The 17133-nt window shown below is 47.4% G+C and overlaps 1 protein-coding gene across 39 annotated transcripts in view; it reads left to right on the top strand.

Annotated features, from left to right (window-relative positions):
• camk2b1 (calcium/calmodulin-dependent protein kinase (CaM kinase) II beta 1) overlaps positions 1 to 17133 on the top strand; it is a 52267-nt gene that overhangs the window by 7525 nt on the left and 27609 nt on the right. For 25 of the 39 annotated variants that reach the window (XM_053870218.1, XM_053870190.1, XM_053870188.1 and 22 more), the window contains exons 3-6: positions 3679 to 3738; positions 3811 to 3865; positions 4401 to 4466; positions 14219 to 14291. In XM_053870218.1, the coding sequence (XP_053726193.1) occupies positions 3679 to 3738; positions 3811 to 3865; positions 4401 to 4466; positions 14219 to 14291 (254 nt within the window). Of the gene's footprint in view, positions 1 to 3678; positions 3739 to 3810; positions 3866 to 4400; positions 4467 to 10038; positions 10112 to 14218; positions 14292 to 17133 lie in introns of all 39 variants that reach the window. The other 14 variants (XM_053870186.1, XM_053870189.1, XM_053870197.1 and 11 more) reach the window with 1 other exon arrangement.

Below are 17133 nucleotides of genomic sequence, written 5' to 3'. Positions count from 1 at the left end.
GGGGTCAGTAGTGCGTTGAGGCAGTTAACACTTGTTGCTTACCTGCGAGCACCCTGTGCTACAAAACTACCTCATAGGTTGGTTATTTGTTGCTTCCACCCTGGGAGTGTCTGAAGTTGCCTCCACCGTCGAGCCCATGGGGATGCTGACTTCAGCGACCGACATTCATGTTGCTGTTCTTCCCCTGATTTCTCACCCGATCTTCACCTCCTGAAGAGTTCTGGCTCGCTCACACTGATGTTACCAGCACGCTCCTCCGGGGTGCTAGGTCAAGTGTTTGAGGCTACGTCTCGTACGGGTTATACCAGGGTGTCAGGTTGCGACATCACAAGCGGCTTGCAGTTGTGGATGGGAAATCGGTGATAGCCTGCAGCAGTCCGCCGTACGAAGAGCGAACCAACGTCAGAGATCAGCTCGGATCCTCCTGTCGTGGCACTTCATTATAGCTGACTTGTGTCACTCTTGTGTCACGCTCATCTCTCATGGAAGCCGGCTACTTTTAATGAGATTAAATCCATGGGAGATTATCCAGATGGGATTAGCGGGAGGTTACCGTATAATCCCACTGATTGGCTGGATGAGAGTGCCAACGCACCGCCAATAAATAATTCACCTACAGGTTGTCTCCATCAGTATCGGAGTGGCACATTTTCTGGCTCTGCCTCATCTGATGTGACAGGAAACTGCCGGCAGCCATCTCTGTTAATGTTCCTGCTGCAGCGTCAGATCGGAGGCCCGACGTGACCCAAGTGGGTGGTGCTGCTGCTCTTTATTAATGGATGAGCTCCGCTCTGTGAGCCGGCAGCAGTTCGAGAGTCGCTACATTCCTGGTCCACCTCAGCTCCTATTAATAGCCTCATGACCTATCTGACAGGGGCTGCTGCTCTGAGGACCGGCTGCTTGACTTCAGGAGGGGGGTTAAATGACACTGCTCTCGTCATATCTGCGCGACGTAGCCGTTGGGCGGTGCTGGCCAAGGTAGAAGCTGAAAAGCGGCCCGGGGTCATGTCAGTGAAGGCACCCCAGGCACTTGGCAGCTGATGGCCATGCGACCGTCGGCCGACATGCCTGAAGCACGGGACTCTCATATGACACACTCTCGCTCTCTGTTACACTGGCTTGTCCAGACACTCAGACAGACTCAGAAGATCCCTACTGACACTGCCATGCCTTCGCTGGATACTGCTTTACAATCCTTTATTAAGGATTCATGACGTCCATTTATAATTCAGTCTTCCAGGGTCCGTTGGAATCTGTGGGAAACAAATGTTTTAGGGCAAAGTTCTTGTTATCGTGGTGGTTTATGGGCTTTATGGCTGTGAGGTGGGCCTCATGCTGACGGGAAGCCCTGATCCATGTGTCAGGTCCTGAACATCGCGCGCAGGAGACAAAGAAATAGACAAATTTAAAGCTGGTTATGTCAGTGACGTCACCAATAATGATATGTTTGCGATACATGTATTTTTTTCTTGCTTTAGCAGGAGAAAAAACATGTCACCCCCCACCAATTTCTGCATGTGGGAGGGGAGCTTTGTTTTCTATGTTCTGTGCTGTCACTCGCGGGCCGCCAGGGTTTGTTTTTAGCAGGTTGCGTGTGCTGCGTTATTGAGCCTGGTGTTTTGCCATGTCGATTGAAGTTAATTATTGTTGCGACGGCTTGCTATGCGGGAGCGGGGGCTGTTGGAGCGAAAGGAGAAGACCGCTCTTGTTGATTCCTCTTTTTGGCTTTTAGATTGACGCATAATAGTTGCTGTTAAAAAGGGGGGATGATAAGGGCGGGTGGCAGTTTTACAGGGGGATCATTTTTATTGGTTTTTTTTTGTTCTTGGGTTTGTTACCTGCATCATCCACCCTCAACTGGAGAACTGGTTCTCTTCCTCTTCTGGTCGGTCTCTACTCTCCTCCTGCGCCTCGAACGTCTCCAAGCGTCTCTCTGATAGACTAAATCTTCATCAAACTCAGGGTCCTCCCTTGATGCCTCTTCGTAGCACACTGTTGGTGGGGTCTTACAGAGAGCCTTACTTCTGTTCTGACATAAACTGTGATGTTGATCTCTCATGATGCCACCACCTTCCATGTTGCTCTCATGCCACAGTAGGCCGACCAGTCAAACACAGCTGGTTATTGACAGGGCTCATGCCAGCTCTCTTAGTTAATCCCCAAAGACAGGACTGTTTGTTTCGAATCATCTTCCACGCAGCAGCAGCTGACCTGGTTACTGTGAGAGAAGCTTTTCTGTCACACAGGCAGAGCAGTGTCGTTGTGTCGTCCACTCTGTGGGTATGTTCGATACTGAACGCTGGAGTTAAGTGAGGAATTGAGCCCAGCAACTACTCTAATGTGGTGGGACTTGATTGGTGATTCCTGTCATCTCTCAAGACGCTTCAAACTACACTCACCACACGAACATTGTGCTCGCATGCTATCAGTAAAAGATAATAAGGTTCTCCACAGGACCTTAGCAAGGATAGCATGGGGGGGGATCTCTGCGTTTTTCATCCGTTTTTATCAACATGACGTTGATAAAACCTACGTCAGTGCTCCCTCACCGTCAAGCAGGACTTTGGCATTTAATGTAGTCCATTAAGGAGGTAGATAATGAAGCTGTCGCTGAAGCTGTTGCTTCCGCTTCCCGGCAACAGATGCTAATACGTAGCTCACACGTCACCCAATCACATCCACTACCACTTGCTAATCTGCTCTTCCACACATCATTATTCACGGTTAAGTAGCTTGATCCATTTATTCCTTCTTCCATTCCTGCCGTCAGTCAGCGTCCTCCCTCCTCCTGATGGAAGTTCCGTCGGGAAAAAGGAGCAGATTTAGCTGACTTAAGTGTGACATGGGCGAACTCTGAGCGAGGAGGGGGACCTGATAAAAACGTAGAGGCAGCTAGAAAGCTTTGTGTGTGTTAATCGCTGCTGCGTGTTCATCCCCCACATCTCGCTCTCCTCAACACTTCCTCTTCTTCCCTCGCCTCGCTCCTCTCGTCTTCTAAGACTATAATCGGCGGGCTTCCTTGTCACTGTCAGTCGTCGACTCCAGCATGAGTGTGTGGTGGTCCGTCCCCGTCCGTCAGGTGATTGATACACCAGTTTGTGATCGGTATATATAGAGTTTGACCTTGTATTGAACTGTAATTGAAGCCATCCGAGCGTCATCACCCACTGACCCATTACTCCAGCGCAGCCCCCTCCCCAGAGAGGCCAGTGCCTGTCAGCGTTTCCACAGACTCAAACCAAGAAATGATGTCATCTTCCTGTACGTCTTCTTCTTCATGGTCACGAGAACACAGCTGTTTAAATCTAGATTTTTGCTAGCGTTAGCCTGTTGGCTATTTAGAAACCGAATCCAAGGACGTGAAAACTTCTAGATTTAATCCAGAATGTCTGGAGAGGTCAGAGATGAAGATGTGAATGAGCACCACTTCGGCCTCGTGTTTCTGTCAGAGGAGGTCCACGTCATGTTGACAACAGACTTGTTACTGCCCGGCGGCGCCTGTCCACCTGCCAGCTTCACACCTCTCACTCACGGACCGGGCCTGTGACGGGTGGTTTAATCTTCCCGCCCGGGGACATGAATGTGCAGTAGTGCAGTGGAGGTGCTGCCCATGTCGCGACTCCAGCATTTTGTGTCCCTCGGACAAGAGAGAGATGTTCACTCAACTCTGTGTTGCAGATCACCAGAAGCTGGAGCGGGAGGCTCGGATCTGTCGCCTGCTGAAGCATCCCAACATCGGTGAGCTGCCATGGGCTTGACACACATGATCCTAGTGGTTTGGCGAGAGCTGACTTTCCTCCTCTCTTCCAGTTCGCCTGCACGACAGTATATCAGAGGAGGGATTCCACTACCTCCTCTTTGACCTGTAAGTCCTTCTCTCTTCCTCCACTCGCCTCAGCTTTCCTCACCTTCCAGCTGCACTCCTCCCATCTTCTCTTCCTCCCTTTCATCACCCACACATTCATACTCCTCACTTCAGCTTCTTCTTTCTCTTCTCATCTCCTCCTCTCATCCCCTCCTCTTCTGTGCTCTCACTCCTCTCATCCTTGCTCCAGTTCTCCTCTCCTTTGTTCATTGTCACATATATTCCTCTCCTCCTTTTCCTCTCACCCCACCCCCCTGCTTCTCCTCTCCTCTGCTCATGTCTATTTTCTCCTCTTATCGTCTCCTCTTGCTCCCCTCCTCCCCCATCCTCGCAGATCTTATGCAATTACATAACTCTCATATATTTTGCCTTCCCCATTGCCACCCACGCTCCACTCTCATCTCTCGGTAATTCCCGCTAGTTTCCACGGTAACGCTGAAGAAATGGGGAACACTTGTGGGGGGAGGAGGTTCCGCTGAAGTGTTTACCAACTTGCTTCAGCAAACATCTAATGTGTGTGTGTGTGTGTGCGTAGGGTGACTGGAGGTGAGCTGTTTGAGGACATCGTTGCCAGAGAGTACTACAGCGAGGCCGACGCCAGGTACAACTCGCTCCTGCGTCTTTGATTGTCGCCACGTTGTCCTGTCGTTGTCTCTCCCTCCTTCTCACTTTCCTCACCTCTTCACTCTTCGCTTCCTCACCCTGACACACCTCATGCCGCTTCTGTCATCGGCGTTTTGACTGATTCTTGAAGGGCCGGGACACACCCCGCCACAGCGCTGTCTCACAAAAACACAGTCAGTCAGTCACATATGTACTGTGAAATACTGGAACATATTCTGAAAATGGAGCTCAAACTTCTGCATAATGAGAGGAACTAAAAGCCATAACATCATGACCAGCTATCGAATGTTGTGTTAACTTCACTCGATATGATATGAACAAGTTATTAAACTTTCAAGAGACATGAAGGAGGGTCTTCTTCTCCCGAGTCAGAAGGTTCATGTGTGGCGGACCGATGGGAAAAAGGTTTGAGTGATTAGCAACATTCAGCAGTTTCTATTTACATTTGCAGTTTTAGGATTTTAAATTCAGTGTATTTTACTTCTGAAGAGCCACAATAATATTTAATAGTAGAAACAGAGGGCTGTTCGACTGCTGATCAGGAGCATGGGTCATGGGTTGGATTTCGGACCTGCCTGGTGGTCCTCACAATTTGAAAAGGTGCCTTTAGGGGCTGTAGAAAGTCCAGATCCAGGTTGTGGGTGATGAATCTTCATGAACCTTCAACTTGCTACCGTTGACCCTCATGAAGTCCCTCTCACAAGGGAAGCACAGGAATTAAGTATAATACTGAATATCAAGCGTGGTAGTTAAGTTTAATATTATTTTTTAAATATAGCGTAAACAGTTTAGAATACATTTTATACATGTTTAGATAAAAAATTATTTTGGTCCTTTTGGTACAAGTTGCAAACAAATTCTCTCCTTTCAACACTTTAAACAATCTCAATAGGAAGGATGCACCGAACATTCTGTGGCTGAATAGCAAAAAAAAGGCAGTAGTGGCGAAGCCAAATAGTGGCGTGTGACACGACCAAACACCGTGCAGTGCATCCCGAACGATGATTTGATTTGATGTGATAGAATGTGTTTTTTTTAAGTGTGCTGCTCTTCCAAACCACTGACACAAAAATTTACCTGAAGGAAGCTTGTTCAAAAGTTAAAAGACAAATGCATTTTTGTCATACGGCAGTCGTGGCATTGGTCACATGACCTGCTGTCAAGGTGATCTTTCAGCTCTGGAAAAGTCATTAGGAAAGGTTTATGAACTCTGCTTACATAACAGCAGCTGCAGTTGTCGATGGCAGTTTTGGAAGGTGCCCAGCGCCTACTTTTTGGAACCAACAGCGCCCCAGGGCGAAGTTCTGTGATGACATTGTCTGCTTCGCTCTCATTAAATTGATCCGTGGGCCTGCATTAACCCGTGAGTCACGAAGCTCTCTGCCTGCCCCCTTCAAAGTGTCTACTTGACGCAGGCGGTTACAGTTCCACACGGGCCACATCATGCTCTGCAACTGTAGTGATGGACAGTTTTTTGTGTGTCTCATTATTCATACTGACAGAAAATACTGAGGAAAATAAGAACAAAAATGGGAAACAAAATAAAAACGTCTGACTGTATTCGATTGAAAGTTAGTCTTAAAGTCACTGGATCCCACTGTAACTTTGGCTAAGGTCTGATGATTTATATTATATTATATTATCCGGCAGCAACTCCCTAATGCTGCTGCTGTGGGCACCTCACTGCAGGTGAGTCTCTCCCCACTTGTCTAAACTCCAGCGTACAGCGGAAGACCTGTCTTCCTGAAGAGCAGGCTTGTTATTTTTAAGCACATTAGCTCACTCCTGCCATGCTTCAGTCGGCCGTATGAGAGGACTCGTGGGCGTGAGACTGACGGACACTAGCCGGCCGAGAGGAGAGCCCTGACAGTTGTGTTGTGGGTGTCGGAGTGCAGTCAGTTGATGAAATAAGCTCAGTCAGTGAGCTGGCATCTAGACATTCCGTCACAGGAAGATTCAGTCATTAGATTCAAGGTGTGATTTCAGAGCCTCCGCGCGGTTTACAATATTTGTCGACCTGTCTGCTTACAAAAAGCATTTGCGCCGTGAAAATATGAATAACATGAATATTTAGCAGGCGACGCCTGGCAGCTGATTTCGCCGACCGCTGACAGTGTTCTGTCGCGGGTTTGATGTGCTTTGATTCTGCTGCCGTTGCTCGGAGTCCTGCATGCGGATGTTCCGGAGTCCCTTTTTGTTGTTGTTTGTTTGTTTACCAGTCAGAACACATCCGTCGCATCTGCTATGTTTAGCTAGCATGCTGATGTGCTGGAGTCACATGACTCGTGGAAGGCTCGTCTCGTACTCACGGATACTGTCAGTGACTTCAGCCATCTTCTGCTAGCGTCTTTAGGAGGGTGGAATCAGAAACATCATACTGGGATTGTCTAGAAGCAGCCAGACTCAAATTCTCATTCCTCCCGAGACCAACGCTTTCACTGGAGTGACCTTCAATTTAGACGCCGTGGATTGAAAAAGAGTGGAGTGTTCTGCCCAGGTTTGGAATAAGATCCTCCTCAAGTCATTGGGATGCCTCCTAGTCTTGATGCGTGGAGGGATAGAGCTTAACTCATGCGGACCCTGTATCCTGTTGGTGATAGAGCTGAGCCAAAAGGCAGCCATGCTTTTGGTCAACACTGGAAGGGGATTATGTTGAAAAATAAAGCAGTATATAGTCATCATCATATCATATTCTTTGTGTCTAGTTCTCAATCCACCCTCGCCCCCCATATATCTGGGGAGAGGGAAGTCTTTGAGTGCGGCGCTCTGATAGCTGGACGACATGACAGCTGCTGAAGTCATGTTGTCATGTTAAACTCTTGGCTTTGGCGTTTCAAGAACAATTGACCCTGCACTCCCTTCCCGCTGATAGTCAGTCATCCAGGTCAGCCATCCCCACTGTCGCTCCCCTGGAGACCAGAGAGAAGAGGGACCGTAATTAGCTGCCGTAATTAGCGAGGCTCCCATCCAGCCCCCCTAACTGGGCTACATCACACCTTGCTGCCTCCCGCCACAGTCACGACGCTTGATTGAATTACACTTTAAGCGACTTGCGTCACAAGGGAGCAGATTGACCCAAATTTCAGGAAAACAACATTGAGTATTCATGATGTTATTTTTGGAGAGCTACTGCAGCGCTACCTAGTGCAGAAACACTTGTAGCTGTTCACTTCTGTCTGACGTGAGATCCAAAGGTTTTTTTTCCTGTTTTTCATGGGGCTTGCTGGAGTCCAGCTCTGTCTCCCTCCACTGGTGTCATGGCTCTGTGGAGAGGAGTGGGACGCTGGGTTCCACTCAAACCTCGTGGTTCTGATGAGAATGTTGTAATATGCTATAAAAAATAGTGTCAACACTCTAATCATTTATTTAAAAAAAAATAGAAAATAATTTTCACTTGAGTTTCAAAGAGGTGTTTTCACGAGGACAAACTGAACATGACTGTTCCACACAGACTGATACATATTTCATAAACCTTTCTGAGTGTGATGCGATCCCTCCTAGAGGAAGGAACTGAAATCACTGGCACAACCTGACTCGCGGCGGGGTTCTATTCTGACTTTTCTCCAAATCAAGGAAAAAATTGTTGAGAGAATTGGGAAAATATGAGAATACTTATTAATATTTTAAACCAGGAAAATCAGAAGGGACAACCTGCTGTTTTATGAAATGACATTTCATAAGGGGCCATATAATGTTCAGTGACTGTTGTGAGGGCAAGAAAAGAAGTCTTAAATGTAGCTCACACTTTTTATTCACTTTTTAAAACACTTTTCTCCTTATATATCATAATTAATGAACAATATTTTAGGGTGACAAACACATGATATCAAAGCACTTTGATACAATGTTTTTATTCTGTTAAATGATCATTAACCATGTGATAAAATGTTAACATTTCAAATCACAAGCAATACCTATGGGAGGAAAAATAACAAAGACAAAAATGAACAGTGCAACAAAGACAATAATGACCTAAAAATTCTCGGTTTCAGGCAGCGTAGTAGATGATGAAGGAAATTCAAAACACATTTCAAACAATTCAAGAGTCATCACTTGTGGTTGTTTTTAGGCTGTGGAAGGAAATCAGAGTGCCTGGTAGAGTGCTTGAATAAACATGACTAAGACCGTGCTGATTTTCATAACTCTGGAGCACCTAGGCGGTTTCTCTTTTGGTCCCGCCGCTTTGCCTGAACCAGGGAAATGTTAGTGACATGATTTGAGATATTTTTTTGGGTCCATGCAGAATTTCTTGATGCGTCTTGTGCGTTTGTGGGCAGGTTTATTTCAGCCATCTTTATCTCTGCCATCCTGGCCACACACACAGATCTCTCAGCTCAAAATGCATCTAATAATGAAGCTGCACGTGTCGCTGTCATATTTTCAACTTCCACAGAAGCGTGTGTGTAATTCGAGTGTGCACACACACACATCTCCCTCTCGGTCCGCCCACTCACTAGACACTGTGTGGGTGTGGATCCTGCAGGCGGCCGGGCTCCTTGTGCTGCTATTAGTCACATTTCTGCACACTGCTCTCTCGCTGCAGCGAAACATGAACATACAAGAGACATGCATTCATATTCATGAACATGCAGAGGTGTAATCCTGCTTTTAACTGATGCCATGTTCATCTTCACTGCTCCATTTATATCCTGTGTTTCCTTCAGCCGGCTCTCTCCCCTCCTCCTCTCTTCTCTCTGTCAGTGGTGTTTTTCTCTGGTTCTGCTGCGACTGTTCTTGTCTCGTTGTGTTTAAAAAAGACAAGTTTTTGTCTCCCCCAGCATCAGCACCTCCTACTGCATCGGTTCCTGTCTCCTCGCATCACTGTCACTTCTCTGCTCCCACTGTGGACTTCTGTGGCATGTTCACCTTCTCTGTCCAGAGCTGTCAACCGTTAGCTCAACGTTAGCGCCAGTCTCCAGTTTAGGTCTCATATTTAGCAGTAGCCAAGCACTTCTAACTCAAGTGAGTGTGGTAGAACGGGTGCAGAAGTGACCTGTCCTCACACGTCGCTGTCCAGGGCTCGACAGAAGTCAGACCCATGTGCCCTTCCTGTCCGATTCAAGTCACTACCTATGTCACCGAATCCCTTAGACGCCTGTCGGACCTCTGTGACCTCAACAAAGTTTCCGCTCGCCCAGAGGTCATTCTCCTCACTCAGTGGGTGCAGTCAGTCACAACGCAAGTCTGCACAAACCCCAGCAGAGTTTTGGAACCTATGCCATCACTTTATAAGCTGTAGTTCCATACCAGCCCCCAAATTTTTTTCATTCACTCGCACCGACCCAAGAGGTGTACTGTCATCAACAACAGTGCTCATTCCTGTTATCTCTGCGACCCAAATACGTTAACTCAGCACACAACCCTGGAGGCCCAGCAAATTGTTCATGAGCAGCATCTTGATGGTGTTCCTGCGTCGTAAACAGTTGATCCAAGACTAGTTTTCCTTATTCTGAGACTGGCAGCTCTGAAACCCTCCACCACCCAACACCATGCATCTCCATTCCTCTTTTCAACCCCACCACCCCCTTCTCTCTGTTTTGTCTTCACAGTCACTGTATCCATCAGATTCTAGACAGTGTCCATCACATTCACCAACATGACATAGTGCACAGGGACCTGAAGGTCAGTATATGTAGAGGAGCATCTGCATCCCCAAAGTCCCGCCTGCCTCCCCTGCCCCCTCATCCCCGATCTCCTGTTCGTCCGGTCTGTTTGCTGGTCTGATGTCTGCCGTCTGCCTCGTCTCTTGATATGCTGTTGTGCTCTTTATTTCTTGTGTTTTTGCCTCACAGAGCGAACCCTTCTCCATCTGTCCTCCCACTTGTCCTCTCTCCTGTCATTTTTACCAACAGTGGTATCATAAAATCTTCGGTTGCGCTGACAGACAGCCAGGTCCATTATGAATTCTTCACTCTCCTGCGATAAATATATTGTGTTTGCTCGTGCCTAAACCTTCGCACACATCTCCCACTGGGCCGTTGGAAATCCCACAGTAATATTTATTGTGAGTGTAATGGTTTCTCCCTCCCACCTTCTCCTCGCTCTCTCCCGGCCTTTATCGATCACACAAGACAAGCTCATTCCACATGATGCTCATTGAGACGTCTTCAGTTCATCTCTGTCTACATCACTGATGCACAAACGTGTGTCGCTTATTTCGTACTTCAAGAAGTGAGAAGCTTCTGCCTCTGATTTCAGGTGCATTACTCGCTGGACGTGAGCAGAGTAGGATGTGGAAAGTGAAAGTGAGTCTAGGTGGCAAAGTTTGTTTATTTATTGGCTGTTCATTGTGTTTTTGAAAATATTATATATATAGCTATTATAGCTCATAATGTAGGAAGGACAAGGTGGACAGGTGGAAGTTTGAGCTGGAGAAAGGTGGAGTCCAAGTCAGAACGAGATGGAGGAAGAAGGAAGATGTCGGGACAGTGCTGGTAAAGTGGAGATGATTGTGATGACAGGGAAGCAGCTGTAAGGCACATTAATGTTCAGCGTCACATATGGATCTGGATACGGACGGAGCCTTCTGTCAGTGCTTCGTGTTCATTTCCTCCTTATTTCTGCACGCTGCCACAAAGCTTATACAGTAGATACGCACCAAGCAGAGCAGTACCACCAGAATCCATGAGGGGCAGTGTTGCTGTTATTACCCGATACGTAGCTCTAATGAGACACGAAGAAGACAGAACAATGGACAACAATTTTTCATCCTCCATTGGCGATATATTGAACAGCCTTACCCTCCACTGCCTGTGATCAGTAATGCTAACATTTACGGAAAGGGAGCATAAATGAGCCTTTAGTGGTCACTGCCATGATGAATATGGATTCAGGAGTCAGAGTTAAGAGAATCAAAGATGAAGATACTGAGGTTATCATTGGGAACTGCTCACGTGGAAAAGTTTGGAGACAAAGTTAGGGGGGCAGGTGGTTTGGAGAGGGGAGGAGAGATAGTGTTGGACTGAGAGTAGAGGGTGACCCATTAGATTCATGATGGAGGAGCACATGAAGAGGAGAGGTGGAGGATCAAAAATGATTAGAGAATAAGAGGTCTAGTTGTGATACCTTCCACGCTGAGGTGTGACTTTCTAATCCCACCGAACTGGTGCCAGTCTGTGACACTTCAGGTTACTGACTCATCGTAGCCGCCTGACCCATAGGTCATCTTTTACATTTAGGTAGCCTGACATCAGAACCACATGGTTCTGATGTCAATAAACCTGACCATTAAGCAGGAAAAGTAATATTCCCAGCTGACAGCACGAGAAGCCCCTCTGTCATCACAAAGACTCGGAGACACATGTAGAGAATTCTCACTCCTGAGGTCATTACCAAGCCCAGCAGCTGCCCAAGTCGGGGAGGACGGGCACACGCCCTCGTGGAGGCCAACTGCATGTTCAGGACCGACTTCAGAATGGAAAGAGAGCGGAAAGAGCTCTGGAAAAAGCTCTTGAGCAGATCAGATCAGAACAACTGCGTCCATTTAACATTTTAGTCAGTATGATGTTGATATCTGAGAACCATTAGCTGGTTTTCAAGTTCCTCCAAATCAGGGTGGTTCAGAAGCACCTTGACACCACAAAGTGGTCATAATATAAATCAGAGCAGGATGATAAACGCAAGAGTTGGCTGCTGAAAGAGAGTCTCAGAACAAAAGTGGCTGGTGCAGCGGGATCAGAATGAAATTATTCGGTTGTGAATCACCCGCTCTCTTAAGTTGCATTAAAACTAATGGCTGGTGAAGTTTCCACAGGCCTCCTCAGTGCCAGACCCAGGTGGGTGAGCTCCAGCTCCCTCTCTCTCTGGCTTGGCAACCCTGCGCTCTTAATCTCCAGTAATTACACGCAGGTGTTTCATGGTGACACGTGTGACGAGGCTTCTGAAAGGTGCTAGAAATCTGCAGGATGTGGAGTATTAGACTCAATTAAGTTCCTCCACCTGCGTGAGTCAGTCAACCATGGCACTTCCCTGACGCTGAAGCGAGCCCCGTCATCTTCGCCTCCATGAAACCACTTGGTTCATGACAGATTTTGCCTCGATGTGAGCAAGAGTGCTGGTGTTTGTTGCCAGGTCAGGCCCAGCAGTCCCAAATGAAATCCTTCCTTGGTTCCGCTGCTCTGAACGGCATAAAACGTAGTGATGACAAACAATGTCCATTCTGCTTCCAGTGAATATTCAATTATTTGTGGGCTTTTAACCCCTAAAACTGCAGTCTGATTATTTAGCGTGATAAAAATACGTTGGAAAAAACATGGCCGCCATCTCACAGCAGTATTCTCCGTGAGTTATGACAGGAAGTGTTCAGTCTCTCGGTGATACACGACCTACTTCACTAATTCAGATTCCAGATCCACTCCACTAAATTTGAGTGTTTCTCCTCGCACCTGTGGCCACCTGCTTTGTTGCAAGTGATAGAATGAGAGTCTTCGCTGTCTAGACCCGGACGAGAACCTCTGCTCCCCAACAGTTTTTGTCAGGACGTCTCATGGACTAGTGAGGTGTTCCACTGTGAGGAAGCCTCTGGACACTCCAGAGGGATGATGTCAGCTAGAGGAGGTTTCTGGAGAGAGGCTCCTATTGGTCCAAACCGACCTTAGAAAGGATGTGGTATTGTGTGGGACCATTCAACGGCCTGTTATCGTCTTACTTTAGAAAATGTTTATTGTAAAAAAAACCCTCGTTTCATCAGCAGTCGACCTTTCACCACCTATAAATCAGAAGCAAAGTAGCTCCTCACTTCCTGACGCTTCTTCTTTCAAAGGATTTCTCGGCCTTGAATTCGCTGATATAGATAAACACCCTGAAGCGACGCCCACGCTGGGTTCTGTCGTAACTCAACTGGTCGCCGAACAGCAAGATAAAGAGCACGGGGACATAAGCATGTCGGACCGATGTGTTATCTCAGCAACAATCGATAACCACACAGCTGTTGTGACTCATACTCCAAATCAATGGCTGCAGGGGCGGTGTCTCATTGTGTGGGTTCCTATTGTTAAACACAGATTCACACCAGATGGCCGTTAGTTAATAGAGAAACACAGAGGACGACAGCCGCCTTGTTTCCTTCGATTAGACGCTCAGTAAAACAAGCTTTCAGTCTCCTAACCTGAACTCCTGTTCACAAACATTATGACCCAGTATTGTAACTTGTTGCCAAAGGTCCAGAGAAACAGAAAGTTCAGGTCAGAAGCTAAAGGATCAACGGCACCGTAATATCAGTCCAACGCAGAGGAAAGGTGTCCAGTGGGTTATTGGAGGTTATGGGGTTCAGAACCAGAGGACAGGGGTCATGAGTGCAGGCAGACAAGGAGTGTAATGCCGGTGTCTACAAGGACACAATTCTCGGGCGAGAGAAACAGGAAATGGAAGGAAGTTACCGACATGAGAGGACGACCTGGCCTTTAGTATTTCTCTGCAGACTGGCTCTAGAGTTTCCCTGGTCGGATTCCTTTCTCTTTCACTGTCATTGCCGCCATCCCTCGTCCCCATGGCTGCCACATCCCCCAACCTCATCCTCGACCTTCCAGTTGATCGTTTGTCTCATGTTTGAGTTTGAAATATGACGAAAAGGTAAACACCTCAGAACTTGGTTTCACTCTCTCCTGCTTCTCCCTGACATCTCCCTACCCAACCCTCTCCACTCGCCCCTCCGCGCCCCCCGCTGCCTCTTTTTGCATGAGACTGTAGCACTGCTCAAACTAACATGCGCCCCCTGGTGTTTGCATGCAGTCATTGCATCCAGCAGATCCTGGAGGCGGTGCTTCACTGCCATCAAATGGGCGTGGTGCACCGGGACCTGAAGGTGAGTGATGGCTGTCAGTTTGCTCTCCGTCACTGTGTTTGTCAGTGTCCGAAGGCAGTGTGTTTGTTGTTTGTGTAGCCGTGCGTCCCATGATGTGGTGTGGTCGTCACATGTTTGACACTGACGGCTGGATCCTGCCGATGGTATTATGTATTTATGAAGGGGATTGAAGAGTAGAGGATTCTGTCCGAGCTTGATCTTTGAGACGTCAAGATTCCTCAAATCCAATCCGCCTCCTGCCGAGTCACAAAGATCTCTCCTGTCACACTTCACGGGCCTGTTTCTGGTCCAGTAGAGTGTCACCAAACCTGGACCGTGCCCAATAAGCCAGAGCCAGACTTGGCCCTGGTATCCAAAGCTCCTGCTGGTCAGAGTGAAAAGGTTGGCTCTGATCTTCAGCAGCCATGAAACCAAACTGCTTCCTGCTGAGTCAGCGGCTTCACTGACCCCCTCAGATCTGTGGGACTCCACAAAGCCAAAACACTCTCTGCAAAGTGACTCAAAGGAAGTGGCCCTTTCCATCACAGTTTGGTGACCCCTGGTTAAAGGGGTCGCGGAATAGTATCCAGAGACATGCTCATTAGCGAATACAGAATCCCTTCCTGATGGACAGACCCGTGCCAAACTCCAGGCCTGGAGTGGTCTGGATTTAAAGTGCACTGTCGGATTATGGTGCTCTATATTTGCAGATAGTTTTCCTGCAAGCAGAGATATTGAACAGAAAAGGAAAATCTCTGAATCACGTCAGGACAGAGTAACATGGATGCTGAGTATCTGTCCAGAATGTATTTTAACTCGGGTGCTGCAGCATAAGCCTCTGTGTGAAGCTCACACTGCAGCTCTCTTCTCGAGGACTCACTGATTTGCAATTTCTTCTTGCAAACTGACTTGCATCGCAGCCAAGGTTCCGTTTCTCTTGAGGTTCCAGTTGTTGCATTGACGTTAACATTCGCAACACATAGAGCTGCTTCATATCGACACGCACTCACCAGCACCCGGGACCATTTGGGTCGATGCACTAACCAGGAGGGCTCTTCCATCTGACCTCTGCTTCATTGACTTGTCTGTGTCATTGAGCGTTGATTTCCGGACCTCTCCAGTGGCTGTGACCGGAGGACACTTCCTCCACTGTGACCAGTGAGTTGAGTCTGACTGCTCGTCTCGTAAGGTTTGTTTTCTGTCAGGCGACGAGAGAGCGGCTTCAGTGGTTTGTTTGAGGAAAACTTGAGGAGTCGAAAACTTTTTGAGAGAATCTGCGAAATCAGGACAAAAACTCTACAAGGAATCTCACAGTATTGAGGTGTGGGAATGTTGTTTGAAGAGGTTTGGTGTCTATAATGTTCTTTTCTCCTCCTGACTGGTTGATGCTCGTCTGTCGACGTGTTCCGCATGTGCACGAGTGGATGTAGCACGGCTCCGTGTTTGCATGTTCTTTGTCAGCTCGCAGCCAACACTTGTTGTGTTGATCTGAACTGTTGTGGCCGTGTCTTTATTTAGCTGCCACGCCTCTCTGGTTTCACACCCAAGCATCCCTGAGCATTTCATGCAATAGGTCACGGTGAGACGGCTGAGAAGATCCGCTAAACTGGGATCGGGTTTTGGCAAAGTCGCAGCTGGACTTCAGTGAGGTTGATGAGTGGGGTCAGACGGCCCACTGTCGCTGGCCAATCAAACATTCTCTTTGTTGTGAGGTTTGGGTCAGCGGAGCACGACTTGTGCGATGATGCCGACAGACCCGTGGGTGAGGAGTCACTTTCATGAATGCAAATGTGCTTAAAGTTTATTGCTACAAAAGAAGAGGCAGCGTAAGAGACCAACTGAGTCCATGTGCATGGTTCAGAACATATCCAGACCTGAGTTGCTCAGATTTTTAACCTGGTTTAACTTGGCCAGAAAACAAGGCAGCACAGTTGTTGTTGCTCAAGAGCTTCTAAAATAAGTATTTAAGGGGAAAGGGAAATATCATCTGTGAAGCGTGACCTCTGGGTGAGAGTGTAGACCACCAGTGTCAAACTCGATGTACGAGGGTCAAATATGCTGGAAATTTAATCTGTGTAGTTATGGAAAGCTTGAGTTTGACGTGGGACGTCATTCATGATGACTCGGATGTCGCTGAGCATCAACTAAGTACAGTTAGCACATCATTTCAATCTCCCAAAATAAGCGGTGTATCTCTCCGGAGGAGTTCAGGCAGGGTTGCCTCAGTGACTCCCGACAGATGGGAGAAACTCCCACCGCACACCTGCTCGCGAACGGCGCTGTGATCCGACCAGTTGTGAGTCATCAGCACATCTCTCTGTTCTGAAATACCTTTGAAAGTCTGAGTGAGAGTAGCTTCAGATGCAGCTGACGGGTGGTGGTGGCAGGGCATTGTAGAGGGGCGCCGTCTCACGGAAGACAACTTGGACATCAGCAACCACTCTCATCAGATGAAGATGGAGAAATGAGAGTTGTTTTCCACACCATCAGAGTCTGAGCTGTGATACTGGATCTACTCTTTCATGGAGGTGTCGGACGTTTTAAAACCGACTGTTTGTAGCTTTTGAACAGCTTTTTTCTTTATAAAATTTAAAAGAAGAAAAATTCAAATAAGGTTTCATTGAAGATGAATAAAATTATTTTTTTTGACTCGTTGAAAGTATCTTGCTAAAATCACGCATATTTAGAAACGTATTCCATCTCAAGTAAATATTGGAAAAATACACGGCTATGTCCAGGTGAATTCCGGGAAATGAAAGTACAGTGTGGTCCACTTAACTCAGGGGTCCAGTCCTCGATCGATTGGTGAAGCTGTGTGCTTGTACAAAAACCACTCATTTGTTTCATTAACAGCGGTTACAGT

This window comes from Synchiropus splendidus, chromosome 7 (genome assembly GCF_027744825.2).
Source record: "Synchiropus splendidus isolate RoL2022-P1 chromosome 7, RoL_Sspl_1.0, whole genome shotgun sequence".
Classification (NCBI taxonomy): Eukaryota; Metazoa; Chordata; class Actinopteri; order Syngnathiformes; family Callionymidae; genus Synchiropus; species Synchiropus splendidus.
The sequence above is the reverse complement of the archived record's forward strand: the minus strand, read 5'-3'. Positions and strand labels throughout refer to the sequence as shown.